The sequence below is a fragment of the Eleginops maclovinus genome, chromosome 9 (assembly GCF_036324505.1).
Source record: "Eleginops maclovinus isolate JMC-PN-2008 ecotype Puerto Natales chromosome 9, JC_Emac_rtc_rv5, whole genome shotgun sequence".
NCBI classification, from domain to species: Eukaryota; Metazoa; Chordata; class Actinopteri; order Perciformes; family Eleginopidae; genus Eleginops; species Eleginops maclovinus.
This window is the reverse complement of record NC_086357.1, coordinates 28,006,661-28,030,691: the sequence shown is the minus strand read 5'-3', so window position 1 is coordinate 28,030,691 and position 24,031 is coordinate 28,006,661. Positions and strand designations below refer to the sequence as shown.

Genomic DNA, 24,031 nt, shown 5'->3' with positions numbered 1-24,031 from the left:
GTTAAATACATCTTAATGCACTAACTGGTTTAAAGTCAAACCAGTTCCAGTCTTGTGATACAGCGGTGAGAATTATTCCTGTCTCTGGTGTGAAGAGACACAGAGCGTGATCTGATTTAATTAACAGAAGGTGGAGGAAGACAGGGAGAAAGAGGTGGGAGAAAGGGTAAAAATAGCCCCCCGTCATCCACACATACAGGAATAGATTTTATACGAGTTTCACACCTCTAACTATTCCCCTTCTGATTCCCTCTCCACGTCTTTGCACTTCTTTTACTCCAAACACTCCCCCAGTCGTTCCCTCCCCCACTTCTTCCTCCGTCCCCCCGTCTCTCTGCAGACCATTAGTCTGTCCTCGCTGATCTTTAGTTGTTATGGAGACGAAGGGATGGAGGGGCTAAAAATGGCATCCTCATTTAGTCAGGAGGGGCTGCTCCCCGATTTCCAATAATGACCGTTTGTAGAAGTGTCTGGTTTGAGCTCAGATATACCGCATGTGTTCCTGACTGCAAATAACACAAGAAAGCTAAACAGAAAGACAGGTTCCCTCTCTGGGAATTGCACTCCAGTAAGTGAGTAATAAGTGAATACATTTCCAGATGATTGATTGACATCTGACAAAACTAAAGGTAATACCCTTCTACTGCTTTCATTTGTTAAACCACCGCTAAGCTCTGGTTCCCTCCACAAAAAGGGAAAGCTAAAGCTAAAGGAGGCTAATGTTGGGCTATAAAGGAACTACAGCACGGTCACATGACTTCAGATCACCACCGCTAAGCTAAAGGAGGCTAATGTTGGGCTATAAAGGAACTACAGCATGGTCACATGACTTCACCTCACCACCACTAAGCTAAAGGAGGCTAATGTTGGGCTATAAAGGAACTACAGCACGGTCACATGACTTCACGTCTCCACCGCTAAGCTAAAGGCGGCTAATGATGGGCGTGATGACGTTTAGTCGTCTCTTTTAGACTCTTGTTAGTAACTTCCGTTTTTTGTATTCACCAGTGGGGTATTTATTGACGTCGTGGTAGAACAACAATCTCTTCAGCTTGTGTGAACCACAGACCTTATAACAACCAATAACACATTCAGAAAACCATTGACCTCCAGACTAAGGGACAGGAAGTGATGAAATACTGACTCGTTTGCTACTCTCTATACTGTAGGCTGTTGGTAAGGAACTTGAAATTCTCAATAAAGAAAAAGACATAACTTCCGTCCAAACAGAAATGGATATTTCCCAGTAACCTAGTCTTCCCTCCATCAGTGCTTCCTGTTCGTGATGGTTCACTTGCTGCCGTCTGGACGTTGGCAGCCTCTCTACGACGGAGAGGAGGAAGGTGAAGGTTGGCCGCAGAAACTGGCAGATGTAAATCAGCCGAGGGAGGCCCAACGCATGGCTGCTCTGGCACCGATGTTAGACTTGGCTGTTTCTTTCCTCCCTGTGGTTCCCCCTCCCCCTAATTTGTGGGGAGGGTCAGTCCGACCCTGCTTACACTCAGGGCTGATTTGATGTCTTTGAATTCTTTGATAGAGACCTTAACGGATCCCAGAGACATCTGACATCTGACAGGTTGATCAAGTCATGTTTAGCTTCTGATCCGTCACACGTCTCTGTTCCTGCAGGTGTACAGTGAGCCTCAGAGTGAGGGTCTGTTCGGAGGAGTCAGCCACGATAAGTGAGTCACAACGAGTCTCTGCAGAGCTGACAGCTCGCTGCAGGGAGACAAATCTGTGTTGACAAAATGTCACGCTGTGATACTGATAAGGTTGTGATTTTTTCTGCGTGTCACTGTCAAGATGCTGCTGTATAATATCATATAACACACCGGGCTATAGCAGGGATATTAATACACAGCGGGTGTTCAACAGGATCATTTGGGTACTTGTATTTCCATTTTATACTACTTTGTACTTCTATTCCACTACATGTGTTTAATCCCTTTAGTGACTTTACAGATTAGGATTAATGAAGGTAAATATAATCCCCCTTAGATCAGACTTTAGTTCACCTGCAGTAAATCCAGCAGCTACCCTGCAGTATACAAAGCCATTCAAACTAGCTGCACCTTTACCAGCTCTGAGAACACTTTAATGATCAATCATTATAAAACATATCAGAGATATTATTCTGAAATGGACCAATCAGACAATGACTACTTTTACTGTCGCTACTTTAAGTACATTTAGAGGAGAGTACTTTCTACTTTCACTGGAGGAACATTTAGAATACTTTTACTGTGACAGAGTATTCCTACACTCTGGTACTTCTACTTTACTCAAGTACAAGACCTGAGTACTTCTACTTTACTCAAGTACAAGATCTGAGTACTTCTACTTTACTCAAGTACAAGATCTGAGTACTTCTACTTTACTCAAGTACAAGACCTGAGTACTTCTACTTTACTCAAGTACAAGACCTGAGTACTTCTACTTTACTCAAGTACAAGACCTGAGTACTTCTACTTTACTCAAGAACAAGACCTGAGTACTTCTACTTTACTCAAGTACAAGACCTGAGTACTTCTACTTTACTCAAGTACAAGACTGAGTACTTCTACTTTACTCAAGTACAAGACCTGAGTACTTCTACTTTACTCAAGTACAAGATCTGAGTACTTCTACTTTACTCAAGTACAAGACCTGAGTACTTCTACTTTACTCAAGTACAAGACCTGAGTACTTCTACTTTACTCAAGTACAAGACCTGAGTACTTCTACTTTACTCAAGTACAAGATCTGAGTACTTCTACTTTACTCAAGAACAAGACCTGAGTACTTCTACTTTACTCAAGTACAAGACCTGAGTACTTCTACTTTACTCAAGTACAAGATCTGAGTACTTCTACTTTACTCAAGTACAAGACCTGAGTACTTCTACTTTACTCAAGTACAAGATCTGAGTACTTCTACTTTACTCAAGTACAAGACCTGAGTACTTCTACTTTACTCAAGTACAAGACCTGAGTACTTCTACTTTACTCAAGTACAAGACCTGAGTACTTCTACTTTACTCAAGTACAAGACCTGAGTACTTCTACTTTACTCAAGTACAAGATCTGAGTACTTCTACTTTACTCAAGTACAAGATCTGAGTACTTCTACTTTACTCAAGTACAAGACCTGAGTACTTCTACTTTACTCAAGTACAAGATCTGAGTACTTCTACTTTACTCAAGTACAAGACCTGAGTACTTCTACTTTACTCAAGTACAAGATCTGAGTACTTCTACTTTACTCAAGTACAAGATCTGAGTACTTCTACTTTACTCAAGTACAAGACCTGAGTACTTCTACTTTACTCAAGTACAAGACCTGAGTACTTCTACTTTACTCAAGTACAAGATCTGAGTACTTCTACTTTACTCAAGTACAAGACCTGAGTACTTCTACTTTACTCAAGTACAAGATCTGAGTACTTCTACTTTACTCAAGTACAAGATCTGAGTACTTCTACTTTACTCAAGTACAAGACCTGAGTACTTCTACTTTACTCAAGAACCAGACCTGAGTACTTCTACTTTACTCAAGTACAAGACCTGAGTACTTCTACTTTACTCAAGAACCAGACCTGAGTACTTCTACTTTACTCAAGTACAAGACCTGAGTACTTCTACTTTACTCAAGTACAAGATCTGAGTACTTCTACTTTACTCAAGTACAAGACCTGAGTACTTCTACTTTACTCAAGAACCAGATCTGAGTACTTCTACTTTACTCAAGTACAAGATCTGAGTACTTCTACTTTAATCAAGTACAAGATCTGAGTACTTCTACTTTACTCAAGTACAAGATCTGAGTACTTCTACTTTACTCAAGTACAAGATCTGAGTACTTCTACTTTTGCTCAAATACAAGACCTGAGTACTTCTGGTACTTCAGAGTTGGTTTCCCTAAAATGAAACTGTCCTTCAGGTAATTGTGATCGTGCAGCTCAGCGAGTTTGAAACGTGTCCTCCGGAGTTGAGCCCTCTGTCATGCGGTCGTTTCCATCCTGCAGGACGTGTGTTTATTATAGACCTGCAGTGGGTGGTGTGTGCACGGCGGATTTTCTTGACAGAATAAGGATTTCTGTGGAGCAACTCCTACAGAGCTGCAGTGGTTTGGTTAGGTTAATATAAGCCTCTCCGCCTCCCACAGTGTGCTCGCTCATTTTAACTCCCCCCTCACTCTTTTTACTCCCTCTCTTCCTGACACACACACAGAGCCCTTTACATTCACACTATATTAAAGTTATGCAAGATCAAATAGTCCCGCTCCTCATGTCGACAGTGGCTTTATGTGATCAGCTGTATCATCCTGCTGAGGTAAATGTTTTACAAAAAGCCAAATTGATTTATTTATTCCTACAGTATTTATCAGCCGTCTGTTGGACGGGAGGGAGGGAGGGAGGGATGCTAATATAAAAACTGCAGAGATGAGTTGCTTGCACAACAACTCGTTTAGAAGATCCCGGAAGGTCAGAAACACAACGCAAATACAAAGATATCGTGGAAAATATTGTGTCATACTATAATCAGGCTGCCTCCATACACTGCTCTCATACAAATAAAAGTCAAGCATTTAGAAAAACATGAAACATATCACAGGAAAAGTCTGCATTTTAGATCCTGCAACGCAGCTCAGACAAGAATTCAAAGTAAGATTTGTTCTATGAGGAGGATTTGTATTATCAGCAAGCAGTGGATACATTAATATCCTTATCAATTTCACCAAGTGTACAATTATAAAACTCAAGGAAAGTAAATGGAAGGTTAATACACGTAGAATTCCTTCATTTACAAAGAAAGCAAGGAGCCATTGTGCCGCAGAATCCACAGCGTGATATCGCAGTTGGTTAAATAATTTGAATTACTTTGACTTTTTTTGGAACATGCACTCATCCAAATTAAAAAATGACGTTTTTATTTTCTCTTAATTCTCTCCACTGATAATTCAGCTGACTTTTTAACGTTGCAGCAGAGCGGAGATATTTTAACTACCTGGAGTCTCTTTAAGTCTCTCTGGTTCACGTATCACCCCTTCCATCTGGACGTTCACCCTTTAATGTAGCTGCTAGTCAGAAAAACACTCACTCCGATTCACTCAACATCCTCGGCCTGCTACCAGGTAGGGAGGAGGAGACACAGGTTTTAGCCGGTATCATCAAATGGCACAACATTCCTCCATATTTGCTCTGCTGGAGACGACCGTATGGAGGGAAATGAGCATCTGCAGAGACACAGAGTAACAGAGCAAACACTTCTCTCCTGCCAACGACACTGACGGTTGACTCTGACGCCTCTCTGAAGACATCTGATGCTGGTTCAAACACAGACAGGCTGCCATATGAACTCTGCATCCCACAGTGATTTAATTATACAGCACACGATCTAAACTGAAAAGCAAGACGCAGAAACACGGCTCTGGGTACAGGTTTGAAACAGCAAGTGTGAAATGTAACTCAAATAAGAGTCAGCAATTAGGATCAACTGTGGGTTATTGTTGAAGCGTCATTTATTGGAGTGTAGACTCTACACTGCTTTACATTGTCTTATTTTATGTTGGTACTGTGCAATTGCTTCAACATTGCATAGCGTCACCAGATTAATCAACCTTTAATTGTAAAGGAAACAGCTTTTAAGCTTTTGAATGAACCGTTATTAGGAAATTACACCTTTTTAAGGCGAGAAAGTAACCATTCAGATCGGCAAAATGTGAATACTTTATCCACAGAAAGCTTATTTGGGAATTTACAGTGATGTTTGGACCTGTGAGGAGCAACAACAACAACAACAACAACAACAACGCCTGAGCAGTGGATACAGGTCTGCACTTCAAGTCTAACCATATGGTAGTCATGCTGTAAAACCGTCCCGTAGGAGCAGTGTAGCAGTGAATGATCCCGGCTAATGCTAAACAGGAAGAGCTTACAGTGTGAGCCAGCAAGTGGTTAGCTTAGCTTAGCACAGAGCCTGGCTATCTCCAAAATTAAAAAGATGATTCATCCCTGATATGAACATGAATGCTCCATAAAGAAAGGGTGCATTAATGTTTGTGTTTGCTGTCATTAATAATTCTGCAGATTTGAAAGACATTTGGAGTCGGCCAAAGAAGCTGCAAGGGATTTAAATCCAGTAAAGTGAATATGTGCAGTTCTCCAGCAGGTTATGCATTAAATCTCACCTGGAGCCAATAACTTCCTAGAGTTTCTTTATGTTGCTTGGCAACTGCAGCTGTTTTCCCCAAATGTCGCTCAGCTGCTGCAAAGGTTTGCTGAGGGAATCATTAACTTAAACTCTTGAGTGAGCGAAACTCTGCCTTCAGGCGGTTATTTGCAAACTGCAATTTTCCTGGTATAAATGTCCTATAAATCACACCTCATGTATAACTTGTAATAGGTGCAGTGTGTGTGTGTGTGTGTGTGTGTGTGTGTGTGTGTGTGTGTGTGTGTGTGTGTGTGTGTGTGTGTGTGTGTGTGTGTGTGTGTGTGTGTGTCTGCGCCTCCATCTCTGAAACATTCCATCAGTCTCAGGAGATTCAGCAGTCGTTCAGGTTGAGAAAAGACTGCGTTCCTCGTCTGTTTGTGAAGCCAATCTTTACCCTGTTTAGCCAGGCAGCTTTGATCTGGTAAGACAAATGGTCAGCTCAGGATTCTTTGTGAGTTTCACAACGACGCTTCCAGGACTGCTTTCACCTTTCTGATCAGATATCAGAGGAGCTGCTCTTGACATAGTCTTTGTTTCAAAGCTCTCTGTGTCTTTATAAGGGGTTTATTTCAAAGAGAGGAGAGCTTGTTAGACTGTCAATTCACTCACTTAATTCAGACTCTCAGCTAAAACACCACTTTAACTAAGCAGACATAATTTAAATGTCACTATCTATGCACTTTGTCTTCATTTTGTTCATGTTTCACTTTTTTTTCATTTGTGAAATGATCCAAAAGTTTGTTGAAAAAGTAAAAAAAAATCACTTTCTTGGAATTTATTATCGCAAGGTCTCCCTACACATGACCTCACGTCACCACCGCTAAGCTAAAGGCGGCTAATGTTGGGCTATAAAGGAACTACAGCACGATCACATGACTTCAGGTCACCACCGCTAAGCTAAAGGCGGCTAATGTTGGGCTATAAAGGAACTACAGCACGGTCACATGACTTCAGGTCACCACCGCTAAGCTAAAGGCGGCTAATGTAGGGCTATAGAGGAACTACAGCACGGTCACATGACTTGGGTTTGAGGAATCACCTCATTAGAGGAGTTTAAAGCAGCTCTACTTTACTTCTCAGGACCAGAGCTTGCCACCTGATCAAACTCTAATAAAGAAAAGGGACATCTATCCTGGTCCGGTCTAATTGCGGAGACGTTGACCAGTGGAGCAGCAGACCTGGGGCGGGGTCCTCCGTCACTGTGGCAACAGCTCAGGGGGACACATCCCCTCCTCGCTGCGTCTGAACCAATCAATTGATCCGACAACAGATGGGGGATGAGATTGTAGAGGACAGGTCTGCCTGGGTGGATGAAAGCATCAGTGTGTGTGTGTGTGTGTGTGTGTGTGTGTGTGTGTGTGTGTGTGTGTGTGTGTGTGTGTGTGTGTGTGTGTGTGTGTGTGTGTGTGTGTGTGTGTGTGTGTGTGTGTGTGTGTGTGTGTGTGTGTGTAGTGGCACTACATTTGCACATAAACACACCGACACACACACACGAAGACGTCCGAGACATTCTGTTGTATCAAACAGAGGGAACTGATTTTTTATTTTACAAATCCTCTGCCTCCCTTCTTCCCTCCCCCCTGTAAGAGTCTGGCTCTCAGCAGTGTCACCCTCTCTCTCGCTGGGCGTCTCCTGCTGCCAACGGTTGCCGTCTAATGGAGGCCTGCCAGCGACGGGGACGGCCAACCTGCCAATTAGTTTGTACGATTACGCATGGAGGCATCGCTCTGATTTCCTGCAGCTCCATCTCTGCTCTTCACTTTGTTTTACTCCTGCTTTGTTTCCCTGGATCCTCTGTTCTCTAAAATCACAACTCCATATTTTAGCCTCACTATCAAGCATGTGTGATGGCCCGAGAAAACCCTGTTTCAGTTTCAGTCAGCAACACCATAAAAGCCTTTAGAGGAAACAGAAACAGCCGTCAGGATTCCACATCTCCCTCCCACTCACTCTCTGTGAAACACACGCCATTAAAAACAAAACACGTTTATTTCTTTCATTCATTTCCAGTTTAACAATTACACTGTTCATTCTTTATTTTACTGTTGGATTTATTTTAGTCATTTTACCGGGTTCACTCTTAATTTAGATTCTCAGCAGAAGACTCCATGAGTCTCTTTTATCTTTATATTGCTGCTTTATTAAAGCTATACATGTTGAATATATCGAATTTCGGTGACACAATGTAGAAGTGATCCTTTAGTTTTATATGAAACCATATTTCTCTTTGCAGTCGCATGAGAGAAACGTGAAAACTATAAATCCCCCAAAAATATCAGCAGAAAATCTCTAAATTGCTGTGAAAAGACTATGGATAAAAAAAGGTCATAACAGAAAAAGTATATCAGCCTCTACTTTAAAGAGTCCTCTCTACTTTAAAGAGTCCTCTCTACTTTAAAGAGTCCTCTCTACTTTAAAGAGTCCTCTCCTGCTGATGTTCAGGTGTATATCAGTATGTAGAGTCTCTACTTTAAAGAGTCCTCTCCTCCTGATGTTCAGGTGTACATCAGTATGTAGCGTCTCTACTTTAAAGAGTCCTCTCCTGCTGATGTTCAGGTGTATATCAGTATGTAGAGTCTCTACTTTAAAGAGTCCTCTCCTGCTGATGTTCAGGTGTATATCAGTATGTAGTGTCTCTACTTTAAAGAGTCCTCTCCTGCTGATGTTCAGGTGTATATCAGTATGTAGTGTCTCTACTTTAAAGAGTCCTCTCCTGCTGATGTTCAGGTGTATATCAGTATGTAGAGTCTCTACTTTAAAGAGTCCTCTCCTGCTGATGTTCAGGTGTATATCAGTATGTAATGTCTCTACTTTAAAGAGTCCTCTCCTGCTGATGTTCAGGTGTATATCAGTATGTAGTGTCTCTACTTTAAAGAGTCCTCTCCTGCTGATGTTCAGGTGTATATCAGTATGTAGTGTCTCTACTTTAAAGAGTCCTCTCCTGCTGATGTTCAGGTGTATATCAGTGTGTAGAGTCTCTACTTTAAAGAGTTCTCTCCTGCTGATGTTCAGGTGCATATCAGTGTGTAGTGTCTCTATTTTAAAGAGTCCTCTCCTGCTGATGTTCAGGTGTATATCAGTATGTAGAGTCTCTACTTTAAAGAGTCCTCTCCTGCTGATGTTCAGGTGTATATCAGTATGTAGAGTCTCTACTTTAAAGAGTCCTCTCCTGCTGATGTTCAGGTGTATATCAGTATGTAGTGTCTCTTTATGTTTCTCATACTGCCTGTGCTGCAGCACCTATTTTCACCGTCTGTCTGAAACCAGAGCCCAGTCTGATCTGATTGGTTAGCTGCATGCTCTGTTGTGATTGGTCACAACAGAGCTTAGAGAGGTCCTGCCCCCTTAGTCTATCATGTACAATGTGTTGGAGCGCTAGCCAATAGGGATTTTAGTCTTTGCAGACCAGTTACATGCACAAACACCTATAAAACACAGTACAGGAGAGGGAAAACCCTGAACAGCATAACAGAGCCTCTTTAAAAAATCCTGTGCATTATCCTCATGATGGTAAATGGTGCATGCATGTGTGTGTGCATCTGTGTGTGTTTTTCTAACACAGTGTGTATAACCCTCACTGTCTGCAGAGTCTCCCTAATTACTAACTCATAGACAGGACTGGTGACTCATCTAATATTATCAGCATTTCTAATAACCTTCATTCACTCTCTAATAATGTTGCAAACCTCAAGTGAGTCAGTGTTTTCATGTTAAGTGTGTGTGTGTGTGTGTGTGTGTGTGTGTGTGTGTGTGTGTGTGTGTGTGTGTGTGTGTGTGTGTGTGTGTGTGTGTGTGTGTGTGTGTGTGTGTGTGTGTGTGTGTGTCAGACAAAGAGAGAGTGAGAGAACATTTTCATTAATTTGCCTTCGCTGTGTCCAGAATGATAATTCAGAGAGGGCTCCATCTGCAGCTCACTCCATCACGCTGAATATGAATATTAAAACGAGACCTGCAAGGCCATCTCATCCAGATAGAGCACGTCTCTGCTCCCTCAATCTCAATTGGTATCCTAAATTCAACCCACGAAACATGCCTTCATCTTTCTGCTAAATAATGGTTCAGTAAATCAGCGGGGAGATAAAGCATAACGGCCTGACACCGAGTAAACAGGAAGGAAAAGTATGATTACAGCGTCTGTCACCTCTTTCAGAGAGGGGAGAGTAGATCAATGCATTAACATGTGTTAATTAAGCTGCTAGTAGAGTGGTGCAGGAATGAGTTCAGAAAGGAGTCAGCATGCTAGCACTTCCTGTCCTCTCGTCTGGAAGTCAATGGTCTTTTGAATGTGTCTTTGGTTGTTAGCCTGAAATAATGTCTGTGGTTAACACAAGCTGAAGATTTGTGTTCCTGGTGGATTTAAAAACAGAGGTGTCTAAATGAGACGACTAAACGTCACCACGCCCAACATTAGCCACCTTTAGCTTAGCGGTGGTGACGTGAAGTCATGTGACCGTGCTGTAGTTCCTTTATAGCCCAACATTAGCCTCCTTTAGCTTAGCGGTGGTGACCTGAAGTCATGTGACCGTGCTGTAGTTCCTTTATAGCCCAACATTAGCCTCCTTTAGCTTAGCGGTGGTGACGTGAAGTCATGTGACCGTGCTGTAGTTCCTCTATAGCCCAACATTAGCCACCTTTAGCTTAGCGGTGGTGACGTGAAGTCATGTGACCGTGCTGTAGTTCCTTTATAGCCCAACATTAGCCTCCTTTAGCTTAGCGGTGGTGACGTGAAGTCATGTGACCGTGCTGTAGTTCCTCTATAGCCCAACATTATCTTTTAACTCCTTCCGACTTCCAGGTTTAAGACTCAGTCCTGCACCACTCTCTTAAAGTGGGACGCAACTCATTAAGAACCGCTGGTCAATAAAGATAAATCGAAAAAAAAAAACATTCTTTGTCTTCTTTAAGCGATTCCTCTCTTGTGCGCTCTCCCCCTCTCACCGTTCCTCCCTCCAGCAGCGAGTGCAGTATGATTATATCGAGCTCGCCTCATCAATAATTGAACACACAGAATGATGAAGGATTCTCTAGGAACCCAGTCTGCCACCCATTGTACTTCAGCCCCGTGATTTGATAAATATTTCATGTTGTTGTGTGTGACAGAGAGGTTAATCTGCTGGAAACATTCTCACTTTGCACTGATGGTGAGGCGTCTACCTCTGTGCTGTAAAACATCCTTTTAATAAAACACCTTTCCCCCACAGACCAGCCTCTCTGGGCCTTTAGCAGCTGTAGTTAATGCACTGTAAGTACACAGAATGAGGTGATGGGTAACAAGCTGGAGCCGGCTCACAACAGTACCACAGCTGCTGGTGTCAGGGGGCTGGACCCAGACAGAACACAAACGGACGCAGGTATAAATAACAAGATGTAATCAAAGTTCAGCTGCTGACAACACAGGGAGCAAAAGTAAACTAGAAACAAACATGGAGGGCACACGGAAATCCAAAGGGAACACCGATAATAATCCAGGGACAAAGACAGACTGGTCACGTAGAAGGGGATCATTTAAAACAAACTAGGAGAATCAGGCATACAGAAACTAATGACGTCAACAAAACACAGCTGAAGAAGGAAGGTGTTTTGTGTGTTGCCTGGTTTCCCTTCCTTTGTGTTTTCCCGCCTTTTTGCATCACAAAAGGCGGGAAAACACAAAGGAAGGGAAACCAGGCAACACACACGAGCTTTAACTTGTGTAAAAGTTTGTCCTAATGCAAAGTATGGCAAAATCAGAGCACTGAGTACCTGGATATTATACTGATAAAGGTTGAGCGTGTAGTGCTGGACGCTTCTCAAACTCAACACTCACCATCTTGGCGAACGAACGATAACACTGCCAGTTAGCTTGCAAGCTAACAATGACAATCGAGGGCACAGCAGCCGTGTGATTTAACACAACATTACACAGTTGAAATACCCTGCACAAGTGTCCACAGAACATGACATGAAGTGTATTCAGAAATGTGTGAATGAAGACACAGCATTAGAGCGCTTTTACCAGAATCAAACAGGAACCAGAAAGAAACGTACACCAAGAACAGCTAGCTTGTAGTGCGCTGTGTCTTCAGCTAATCAGAAATGGTCCTTATACAGTTAAAGGTCCTTGTTGAAGACACACACACACACACACACACACACACACACACACAGTCACACTGTTGGACTCACCCACTGAGGACCACTATGAAGTCCATGACGTTCCAGCCGTTCCTGAGGTAGGAGCCTTTATGAAACACGAAGCCCAGCGCGATGATCTTTATCCCGGCCTCGAAACAGAACATCCCGATGAAGTAGGGCTCCGTCTTCTCCTGTTAATCACAGACAGACGCAGGCTTTAGGGACAGTCTATCTTTCAATGTCTGCATTTGAAATGAAAGCTTTGTCTAAATGCTTCTCACCAGTCTCTTGGACATGGGGGTCTTGTCCTCCCCGGGAAGGTGCTGCTCCAGAGCCAACACGATGCAGTTAGCGATGATGGTGGTGAGGATCATGTACTCAAACGGAGTGGAGGGACAAAGTTAAGGAAAGTATTTCAGTTTAAAGCATAAGGCTGGTGATATTCTGTCAGAAATCAAACCTACATTCCTAAAAACATCCCGATCACAGCCAATGAAATGGATCCAGGCAGAGGCCACTCACTTTTATACAAGCGAAGATTGAAACTGATTTCTTTGCGTCTTGTGTTACGCCCCTGATAAAAAGGGGAGAATTATGACAAGAGTCAAAGTTATATTTCAGTCGCGGAACTTTACTCCAGTCTCCTAACAAATGCAGCACCATTCAATAGCACATGTAATTACCCTTGTCTATTAACACTGCAATCACAATATCATTTACAAGATACCTAAAACCTCTTAGAATTACTTAACTAAAATAAAGTCAACATACAACATATAATATATATACAATAATATAACTGTGCATACACAAACACACAATATGGCGGCAAGCGCGTGGCTCCGCTGTGTTTATTTATATAGCCAAGTGGGGACCTAGCTACACACCTATTCTCGGCTATCATACACATCCAGCTACCAGCTCAGGCCATCTAGTTAATCACAGTTCAGCAGACCACACCTCTCCAAAACTAACACACACACAAGCACAGACAGAATACCTTGTCATTGTTTCCAAACATCCTACAATTCAACTATATTACCTACATATCTATATATATAGATACCTGTCACAACCTGTCCCACTTGCAGGGTTTTTCTGGGGAATTGTCATAGTTCCACTGCATTTGAACCTGAGACACAGATTGGACTCTTGAGAGATTTTGATAAAGCCAAACGACAGAAGCGATCAAACAAAACCACCAAGTGGTTAAATTGCATGTTACGTTTAATGCCTCGGGCTGTTTTGAAGTTGTCTATCTTTTCATTCTTTTGATTCAGAATCACTTTAGTCTCGGTCGACACGCCCTGGACCCCCCCCCCCCCCCCCAAACACACATCACACAAACAACAAGAGGTAAGAAAGAATGAAGACGGAGAGAATGAGGTATCCACGGCAACAGGCTTCTCTTCCAAAAGTCAATGCTACAAGACACTCTCACACACACACACACACACACACACACACACACACACACACACACACACACACACACACACACACACACACACACACACACACACACACACACACACACACACACACACACACACACACACACACACACACACACACACACACACACACACACACACACACACACACACACACACAGCAGATGTTGCTATGAAAGTCAGATCAGTCCGGTCGTGACCTCAGTAAGTGTCCCTTTCATGTCTTTGGTTTCTGTTTTTATTCAGGTTTATTTTTAATTAGTTGATGAATGATTAATCAATTAACGGCTGCAGCTGTCCTCCGAACAAAGGAGGAGTCTTGCTCGATATGTTCCCTGACTTTCAAGACGTTTTTAATAAACTCTTAGTTGGATACTCGATTCTGATTGGTCTATTTGGACATTCCAGAGGCATGATGCTAGCTATTTCCCGCTAAAGACTGTATCTAAGGATCACTCTGCAGAAAGAAGACGCTCATGCTAATCGTGCTAAGTTAGCATCCTGCAGAGACCCCTACTATACATTTGTGACACAAAACTTTGGGGTCTCAACTTCTCTAAGTTCACTCTGCTGAATCTAGACAACAGAGTTACAAGCTCAACAAGTGTTTGTAGCAGAGTTCCTCCTCCTCCTCTTCCTCCTCCTCCTCATCACGCTTCGTCTCGCAGCTCTGGCGTCTCGTCAGCGATCCTGTGAGTCACAGTGACGCTCAAACAAGCGTGTAAAAATAGACGGAGCGTGATGCCCCGTGAATCTGAGAATACACTCAGGCCCAGACTGGATCCGAGCCCCAGAGATTATCATTACACAGACAGAGGGAATCATCTGAGCCGGCTTATTAGACAATCTGTGAACCATCGTGTGTGTGTGTGTGTGTGTGTGTGTGTGTGTGTGTGTGTGTGTGTGGAAGGTAAGCACCACATGGAGTAATATTAACTTTATTTCAGGAAAATAAATAAAAACTTTTATGAATCTATGTTTGCATCAGTCTGTCTCTGTAACTATTTCTCTTTTGTCATTTAATGTGTCTTAGTGTCTCGTTGTGGTCCTTTAGTGTCTCTTTGTGTCTCTTTGTGGTCCTTTAGTGTCTCTTTGTGGTCCTTTTGTGTCTCTTTGTGGTCCTTTAGTGTCTCGTTGTGGTCCTTTAGTGTCTCTTTGTGGTCCTTTAGTGTCTCTTTGTGGTCCTTTAGTGTCTCGTTGTGGTCTTCATGTGTCTCGTTGTGGTCCTTTAGTGTCTCTTTGTGGTCCTTTAGTGTCTCGTGGTGGTCTTCATGTGTCTCGTTGTGGTCCTTTAGTGTCTCGTTGTGGTCCTTTAGTGTCTCTTTGTGGTCCTTTGGTGTCTCGTTGTGGTCCTTTAGTGTCTCGTTGTGGTCTTCATGTGTCTCGTTGTGGTCCTTTAGTGTCTCTTTGTGGTCCTTTAGTGTCTCTTTGTGGTCCTTTAGTGTCTCTTTTTGGTCCTTTAGTGTCTCTTTTTGGTCCTTTAGTGTCTCTTTTGTCATTTAATGTGTCTTAGTGTCTCGTTGTGGTCCTTTTGTGTCTCGTTGTGGTCCTTTAGTGTCTCGTTGTGGTCCTTTAGTGTATCGTTGTGGTCCTTTTGTGTCTCGTTGTGGTCCTTTAGTGTCTCGTTGTGGTCTTCATGTGTCTCGTTGTGGTCCTTTAGTGTCTCGTTGTGGTCCTTTAGTGTCTTGTTGTGGTCCTTTAGTGTCTCGTTGTGGTCCTTTAGTGTCTTGTTGTGGTCCTTTAGTGTCTCGTTGTGGTCTTCATGTGTCTCGTTGTGGTCCTTTAGTGTCTCTTTGTGGTCCTTTAGTGTCTCGTTGTGGTCCTTTAGTGTCTTGTTGTGGTCCTTTAGTGTCTCGTTGTGGTCTTCATGTGTCTCTTTGTGGTCCTTTAGTGTCTCTTTGTGGTCTTCATGTGTCTCTTTGTGGTCCTTTTGTGTCTCTTTGTGGTCTTCATGTGTCTCTTTGTGGTCAACCACTCGATGGTTTCTGAAGAAACAAGCTAACATTGGGCTTTGATCCAAAATAACTTCTCTTGTTTTCTTCAGTTGGATTAATGATCAAAAATGTGCTCTCATTAAAGAAGTAACACAGCGATCGATGAGCGGAAAATCTGTTTTTGTAATTGGTTTTGGGTGGGACGATCACTGGGGACAGCACGGTCATTTCCTCGCTAATTTCCATTTCCATTTTTCATGCAAGGATGCAATTTAGTTAGGAGGGAATGGATGTTCTTTCTAGAGTTTAAACTGGCTCTCCGACAAAGGATTTACAACTTTGAATGCACCCTTAATTAAATCACCATTCATGCATTTCAAACCCAAAAGAGCATCCTGCCTGTCTAAAGGTTTCACACTGTAAGGATCCTGACACACGGTTATTACGGTGCACCCTCATGAAACAAACTATTATAAATCCATCGATGAATTATTTAGAGGTGTATCTTCTCAATGGGAAACTTCCCGCAGTGGGGGGGCTCAGTGGGGATCAGACAGGGGGAGCAGCTGTCAGTCCTCCCCAGGATCGCCTCACTAAACTCGGGCTTAATTAGCTCTGACCTTCCCTGCCGAGCCTCCATCAGGCTGCAGGTACAGGGGGCCGAAAATCAAACGCACCTCTTACTGCTGGGAGGTTCATGCAGGGTGACTTTAAACATGTATTCTGTTACCATTATTATACAAATATAATCAGTAAGCAGGCCTGGGGAGGAATGGAAATAAGTGTCTCTGAGTCCCAGAGAAACCAGAGCTCATCGTGACCTCAGTTTCAAAGCATGCTTTCACTCTTCATTCAGAGAATAAATACTCCAATAAATATCAAACAGAGTTTAATACGCTCTCAAACGCCCACACACACCTCTGTGTTTCTGCTACACACTCAGAGCCTCTGGAAACTTCCTGAATTCATCCGCTGATGTTAATTGATCACTCAGAGGCTCTTACAGCGAGGTGATGAGCTGTTCTGCAAACACACGGCTGACCTTTTTCACATGTCATGATGAGATCATAAGTGTGTGTACTTGTATTTCTGTGAGGACCAAAGGGAATTATAGAGGGGAGCCGTAGGTTACATCGCATTTAAATTAGAGAGGTAGGTATGGTTTTAAAAACTGAAACAGGTAGGTAGGTAGGTAGACAGGTAGACATGTAGGTAGGTAGGTAGGTAGGTAGACAGGTAGACAGGTAGACAGGTAGACAGGTAGGTAGGTAGGTAGGTAGGTAGGTAGACAGGTAGACAGGTAGACAGGTAGACAGGTAGACTGGTAGACAGGTAGGTAGGTAGGTAGGTAGGTAGGTAGGTAGGTAGACAGGTAGACAGGTAGACAGGTAGGTAGACAGGTAGGTAGGTAGGTAGGTAGGTAGGTAGGTAGGTAGGTAGGTAGGTAGGTAGGTAGGTAGGTAGGTAGGTAGGTAGGTAGGTAGGTAGGTAGGTAGGTAGGTAGACAGGTAGACAGGTAGACAGGTAGACAGGTAGACAGGTAGACAGGTAGACAGGTAGGTAGACAGGTAGACAGGTAGACAGGTAGGTAGACAGGTAGACAGGTAGACAGGTAGGTAGACAGGTAGACAGGTAGACAGGTAGGTAGGTAGGTAGGTAGTTAGGTAGACAGGTAGGTAGGTAGGTAGGTAGGTAGGTAGGTAGGTAGGTAGACAGGTAGGTAGGTAGGTAGGTAGGTAGGTAGGTAGGTAGGTAGGTAGGTAGGTAGGTAGGTAGGTAGGTAGGTAGGTAGGTAGGTAGGTAGGTAGGTAGGTAGGTAGGTAGGTAGGTAGGTAGGTAGGTAGACAGGTAGGTAGGTAGGTAGGTAGGTAGGTAGGTAGGTAGGTAGGTAGGTAGGTAGGTAGGTAAGTAGGTAGGTAGGTAGGTAGGTAGACAGGTAGGTAGGTAGGTAGACAGGTAGGTAGGTAGGTAGGTAGACAGGTAGGTAGGTAAGTAGGTAGGTAGGTAGGTAGGTAGGTAGGTAGGTAGGTAGGTAGGTAGGTAGGTAGGTAGGTAGGTAGGTAAGTAGATATAGACTTTCTTTCTACCATGTTTTCACTATTTGTCAGTGACTGGTTCCTTCCACACTTTCATTTGTGTATTTCTATGGTGGATTTGCTCCCTGTATTTCACCATGGATGTGAACATATCTGTCTTTTATGTACTAACGTGTGTTTGCCTCTTTCTAACTCTTGCCTTTTATGTGTACTGTAGCTTAGCTGATTTAATTGAACATCTCCAAACTGCAGCCCTACCTTAAACATCTGTAATGCAACAACACTCACACCCTTCTGCTGTTCCTTCTCTCAGCTGTTGATTGATATTCAACCCGTTTCTATTTTTAATCTCACTCAACGCATGGGCAAACCCGGAGAGAACCACAATGGATGCTCCCAACAATAGAGGCCCGGTTTTCCTGGTGTGCAGTCAGGAAGCTGCTGAATGGACGGGAACAAAAGCAGAGAGGAGGCGACACCTGGCCGAAACACCTGGTGAGCCGCACAGCGAGGCAGGAAATAATACGCTCTGCTTTCAGAGAGTAGTTCAGGGGAGAGGCAATGGGTTTGAGAAAGCATCCAGGAGATCATTACTGTCACAGCACTGATGTAAGTTAATGAAGGTGTAAACATATTCAGCCAGGCCACACAACCGGAGAAATTGCAAAAAAGCTTTTTAGGTTTACTGGCCTTCAACGTGTCAACAAAGAGAGACATGGTCTCAAAGTGACTGACAAGCTACACAGAGACACAAAATGACCCCCATAAGACACACAATTACTACTTAAACCACAAAAGATTACCACAAAATGAGCAGAAAAGACTCAAAGTGACTAATAAACATAAACAAGTTACATATAGAGACACACATTATTTAGAAAGAGTCACAAATGTACCTTTTACAGACCCAAAATGACCCCAAATTATGCTAAACAACAATACAGTCTGTGTGTCTCTGTGGTAATGTTGTCTTTGTGTGTCCTTATGGTCAATTTGATTATCTTTCTTGCATTTTTTGTCTATATGTGGTCATTTTATGATGCTTTATTGTCATTTTGAGTCTTATTTGTGGGATTTTTCCCTCTTTCTGGTCATTTTAGGGTCAATTTGTGGACATTCTTTGTCCACTAAAAGATAATGAATGATGTCAAAGCACAAAATGAAACTAAAAGTCACCACAGATAGAAAATAACCACCAAAAGGATAGAAATCTGCCCCTGCCAACCAGAGATTCCCAAAGTCCAAGGATATCTAGAAGTCCAATATATTCTACAACGTCTACAAAGATAAGGAGCAAAACCTCACAATGGAGAAGTCAGAACCAGATAGCTTTGCTAAAAAATTACCAAAACAATTGATCATATTATCATCAATGATGGGACTACATTTAGATGAAACGGCCACTTGTTGCAGCTGTAGTTGAGCTGGATATATTCACTGTGCAGTCTCAGCAGTGTGTGTTCAGAGCCTTTTGTTGACAGGAAAGATTATACAGGTAAACACAGAAACTCCAGTGTGTTCCACTAACACACTTGCCACTGACACATCCCCCTTCTGCACTACTTTGTGTCCAGAAATAGATATCCGAGTCACAATGATGTACGATCCACTAAATTCATCCGTCACGGTTCTAGTGCTCGTCTTCACAGGATCGTATTCCAATTAATTCATCAATTAAAGAAAAGAGGAAAGGTATCACTTAAACAACTCTGGTGTGTGTGTGTGTGTGTGTGTGTGTGTGTGTGTGTGTGTGTGTGTGTGTGTGTGTGTGTGTTTCTCATGCACTACCCTCTGTGTGCTGTCCATGGTGCTGAAATCCATCCATAGACTTTCTATTGCACGTAGGGGCAAGACACTATTATATAATAAAATATAAAATAATATAATAAAATATAATAAAATGTAATATAATATAATAAAATATATATCAAATAAAATAGAAAAATGATAAGAAATGACTATAAATAAAATATGAATATTAAATAATATAATGTAATATGATACTGTATAATACAATAATGTATAATATAATAAGATATACAATAATATAGTAAAATGTCGTATAAATGAATATAATAATATAGCGTAATATCCTATAAAATAATGTAGTTAAGATAATAAAACGTGTTTTTTTGTGAAAATAAAATAGAAATATTAAAATGTAATATAGTATAATAAAATAACGTTTAGTATTTAATACAATCATATGAAAATAAATCAAATAATACAATATAATACTTTCTCAGTGTGTGATTTGGACATGATATTGTGTGCACTTTGTGTTTTTACTGGGACACAGTTCACCCACCTCCAGAACCCTCTCCCCCAGGACTCCATGTGTTAATAAGACTCCCCTCACTCACTCCAGAGGAATAAAAGGATATGGCCACTCGATGATCTTCTTGGCGTACTTCCGCACCACGTTGTCCTCCCCGAAGATGAAGAGCGACCTGTTGACGGTGAAGCAGTTCTCGCGCACTGGGATGGGGTTGTACAGCGCCATGGTGCGCGCGCGCTGCGCTTTGGTCTGCTTGAAAGCGGGGGAGATGCCACCTGTGGACAGAGCTCCCCCATCCCGGATCCGGTGGAGCTCAGAGCCTCCATCCCCGGAGCTCAGCAAGCCCGGGACTTCGTCTCCAAACCGGGCCATTCTGGAGGAGAAGGAGGGGGGGAAGGGAGACAGGGGAGGAAAAAAAGGAGGTTATAGTCTCCTGGAAAGCAGCAGGGCGCGGTGCTGAGATCAGTTTTAGTCCATCCTCGGTGTTATTACTCAAGGAAACACCGAACTAAATGTTCCTTAACCTCCATATATGTTCAAAACAATCTCAGGTTGATCTCCATGTGTGTCCAATTACAGAAGATTTCAAAATAAAAGACACAGATCCATGGGTATATGCTCCTGGAAAGCAGGGTGTGACAGCAGAGATCAGGTTTAGTCCATCCTCGGGTTTATTAACCACGAAAACCGCGAATTAAATGTTCCTTAACTTATATATGTTTAATACAAACACAGGCTGATCTCCATTTGCGCAAAATCTGAGCAGATTTCAAAACAAAAGACACAAACAGCGGTGAGATCAGTTTGAGTCCTTCCTCGGGTTTATTACGCACGAAAACAGCGAACTAAATGGTCCTGAACTCCCAAATATGTTCAAAACAATCACTGTGGCTCTTCCATTTGTGTCAAATTAGAGAAGATTTCAAAATAAAAGAAACAAATCCATGAAAAAGTGATTAAATCCCGCCTCATTAAACAATCCGTAGCGCGTGCTATCCATCCAAACACTGATCTGTGCGAGAGAAGCTGCAACAGGTCACGTCTTCAGCCATCCTCAGTGCAGGAGATCCATGGAGGATTCAAATGGACTCTTCCTCAGAGTCATTCACATCACTGCAGCGTGCGGGAGAGGACCGGAGAACAGGAAACAAACTTTGGCATTTTCCACGATCTTCTTTCCCAGAAACGAATAAAACAAGCTGTCAATGCGAGTCACACCGAGGGAGAGAACATCCTCACCGCGAGTCTTCAGAGGGAAAGTGAGGAGAGCGCCCCCCCCCCCCACTCTCTGCTTTCACTGTACAGACTCCTAATGGGCACCCAGGCTCTGGGAGTAATGGATTACATGTGAACGGATTACGTAATTAGGATACAAAAAACCGTATTCCGGTGCAAAAGAAGAACAGATTACAGTTACACTTATTTAAAAATAAAAGGAATAAACGAATTAAGGAAACTACAGCACGGTCACATGACTTCACGTCACCACCGCTAAGCTAAAGGCGGCTAATGTTGGGCTATAAAGGAACTACAGCACTGTCACATGACTTCAAGTCTCCACCGCTAAGCTAAAGGAGGCTAATGTTGGGCTATAAAGGAACTACAGCACGGTCACATGACTTCAAGTCTCCACCGCTAAGCTAAAGGCGGCTAATGTTGGGCTATAAAGGAACTACAGCACGGTCACATGACTTCACGTCACCACCGCTAAGCTAAAGGAGGCTAATGTTGGGCTATAAAGGAACTACAGCACGGTCACATGACTTCATGTCACCACCGCTAAGCTAAAGGCGGCTAATGTTGGGCTATAAAGGAACTACAGCACGGTCACATGACTTCACGTCACCACCGCTAAGCTAAAGGAGGCTAATGTTGGGCTATAAAGGAACTACAGCACGGTCACATGACTTCATGTCATGTTGGGCTATAAAGGAACTACAGCACGGTCACATGACTTCATGTCACCACTGCTAAGCTAAAGGTGGCTAATGTTGGGCTATAAAGGAACTACAGCACGGTCACATGACTTCACGTCGTCACCGCTAAGCTAAAGGCGGCTAATGTTGGGCTATAAAGGAACTACAGCACGGTCACATGACTTCACGTCACCACCGCTAAGCTAAAGGAGGCTAATGTTGGGCTATAAAGGAACTACAGCACGGTCACATGACTTCACGTCGTCACCGCTAAGCTAAAGGCGGCTAATGTTGGGCTATAAAGGAACTACAGCACGGTCACATGACTTCACGTCACCACCGCTAAGCTCAAGTGGGGTATTTACTGATGTAGAACAAAGTGTAAAATCTCTTCAGCTTGTCTTAACCACAGACCTTATTTTAGGATACCAACCAAAAACACACTGAAGAGAGAGTTTAATCTGATACTGACGGGTGTTTGGTGGCAGGGTGTGAAGGAGGAAGTGATCAATGGTGTGTGACCTCAACTCATTAGTGCTCCAACACATTATGAGCACATTAAAAATAGAGCACATAACAGACAGATTTCTGACGTCTCCTCATTATAAATGGTGCAAAGAGACGCACTCATTTTCCTCCAACGGTCTCTTACAGTAATGAGACAGAAAATAGTTTAAAGAGTCCTCTCCTGCTGATGTTCAGGTGTATATCAGTATGTAGTGTCTCTACTTTAAAGAGTCCTCTCCTGCTGATGTTCAGGTGTATGTCAGTATGTAGAGTCTCTACTTTAAAGAGTCCTCTCCTGCTGATGTTCAGGTGTATATCAGTATGTAGTGTCTCTACTTTAAAGAGTCCTCTCCTGCTGATGTTCAGGTGTATATCAGTATGTAGAGTCTCTACTTTAAAGAGTCCTCTCCTGCTGATGTTCAGGTGTATATCAGTATGTAGTGTCTCTACTTTAAAGAGTCCTCTCCTGCTGATGTTCAGGTGTATATCAGTATGTAGAGTCTCTACTTTAAAGAGTCCTCTCCTGCTGATGTTCAGGTGTATATCAGTATGTAGTGTCTCTACTTTAAAGAGTCCTCTCCTGCTGATGTTCAGGTGTATATCAGTATGTAGCGTCTCTACTTTAAAGAGTCCTCTCCTGCTGATGTTCAGGTGTATATCAGTATGTAGAGTCTCTACTTTAAAGAGTCCTCTCCTGCTGATGTTCAGGTGTATATCAGTATGTAGTGTCTCTACTTTAAAGAGCCTATCATGTACAATGTGTTGGAGCACTAGTCAATAGAAGCACGTGTGTTCCATGGTGATGTCATTATGTTCAGGAACATAAACATGTATTGGGATGAATAAAGTAATGCTATTCTACAACTTTGGGATTTTAGCCTTTGCAGACCATTCACATGCACTGAAACCTATAGAACACACTACAGGAGAGAGAAAGCAATAGGGCCCTTTTGACCTGTGTTTGAACGGTCTTACTGTTTAGGTTATATATTCCTGAGTTCCCTATGGGGATCAATAAAGGTCTCCCTGTCCCCTGGGCTTTATCTGGTGTTTCTCTTGCGCTGTGTCTCACTGCTATTTCCGTCTCGGTGATGTAGATGTAAGCTCTTCCTGTGCAGCAGTGATAGCATCACATTGTGTTTCCTGCAGCAGGAGAGCGTGCAGCAGATCTGGCTGAGAGGTGAGGGGTGAATTATGGTGATTAGGTGTTAGAAACCCGGATGATTAGAGGGGAGGGATGATGGCTCTTTCCTGGGAAAGGCTGCAAGCGAGCTGCTGGAGCTTCTCTGCTGCAGAGGAAGAGTCAGTGGTTTTACCTCTAATTAATAAAAGAGGGATTTTATTCACAACTGAAATGTGACTTTAATATGTATACTGATAGACTCTGACATTTACAGTCAGGACACAAACCCTGCCTCTCTTTAAAACAAATGGATCAGAGTTTCTTGAGCAATTTGTCTGCATAGTTGTGTTTAATAGCTTCTCTTTTAATGCACGATTATAAAACAGATCCAGATACATTTGAGTACTTTATACAAAGACATTATTATTCCATACATAATCAGTCTGTTATTAATATTAGTATTTGTTCTCTTCTTAAT

General features: G+C 42.7%; 1 protein-coding gene across 1 annotated transcript in view; it reads right to left on the bottom strand.

Annotated features, from left to right (window-relative positions):
- LOC134869148 (voltage-dependent R-type calcium channel subunit alpha-1E) overlaps window positions 1–24,031 on the bottom strand; it is a 118,818-nt gene that overhangs the window by 72,948 nt on the left and 21,839 nt on the right. The window contains exons 3-5 of the mRNA XM_063890596.1: window positions 20,114–20,380; window positions 12,587–12,692; window positions 12,357–12,496 (exon numbers count right to left, since the gene is read on the bottom strand). Coding sequence (XP_063746666.1) covers window positions 12,357–12,496; window positions 12,587–12,692; window positions 20,114–20,380 — 513 coding nt within the window. The remainder of the gene's footprint in view (window positions 1–12,356; window positions 12,497–12,586; window positions 12,693–20,113; window positions 20,381–24,031) is intronic.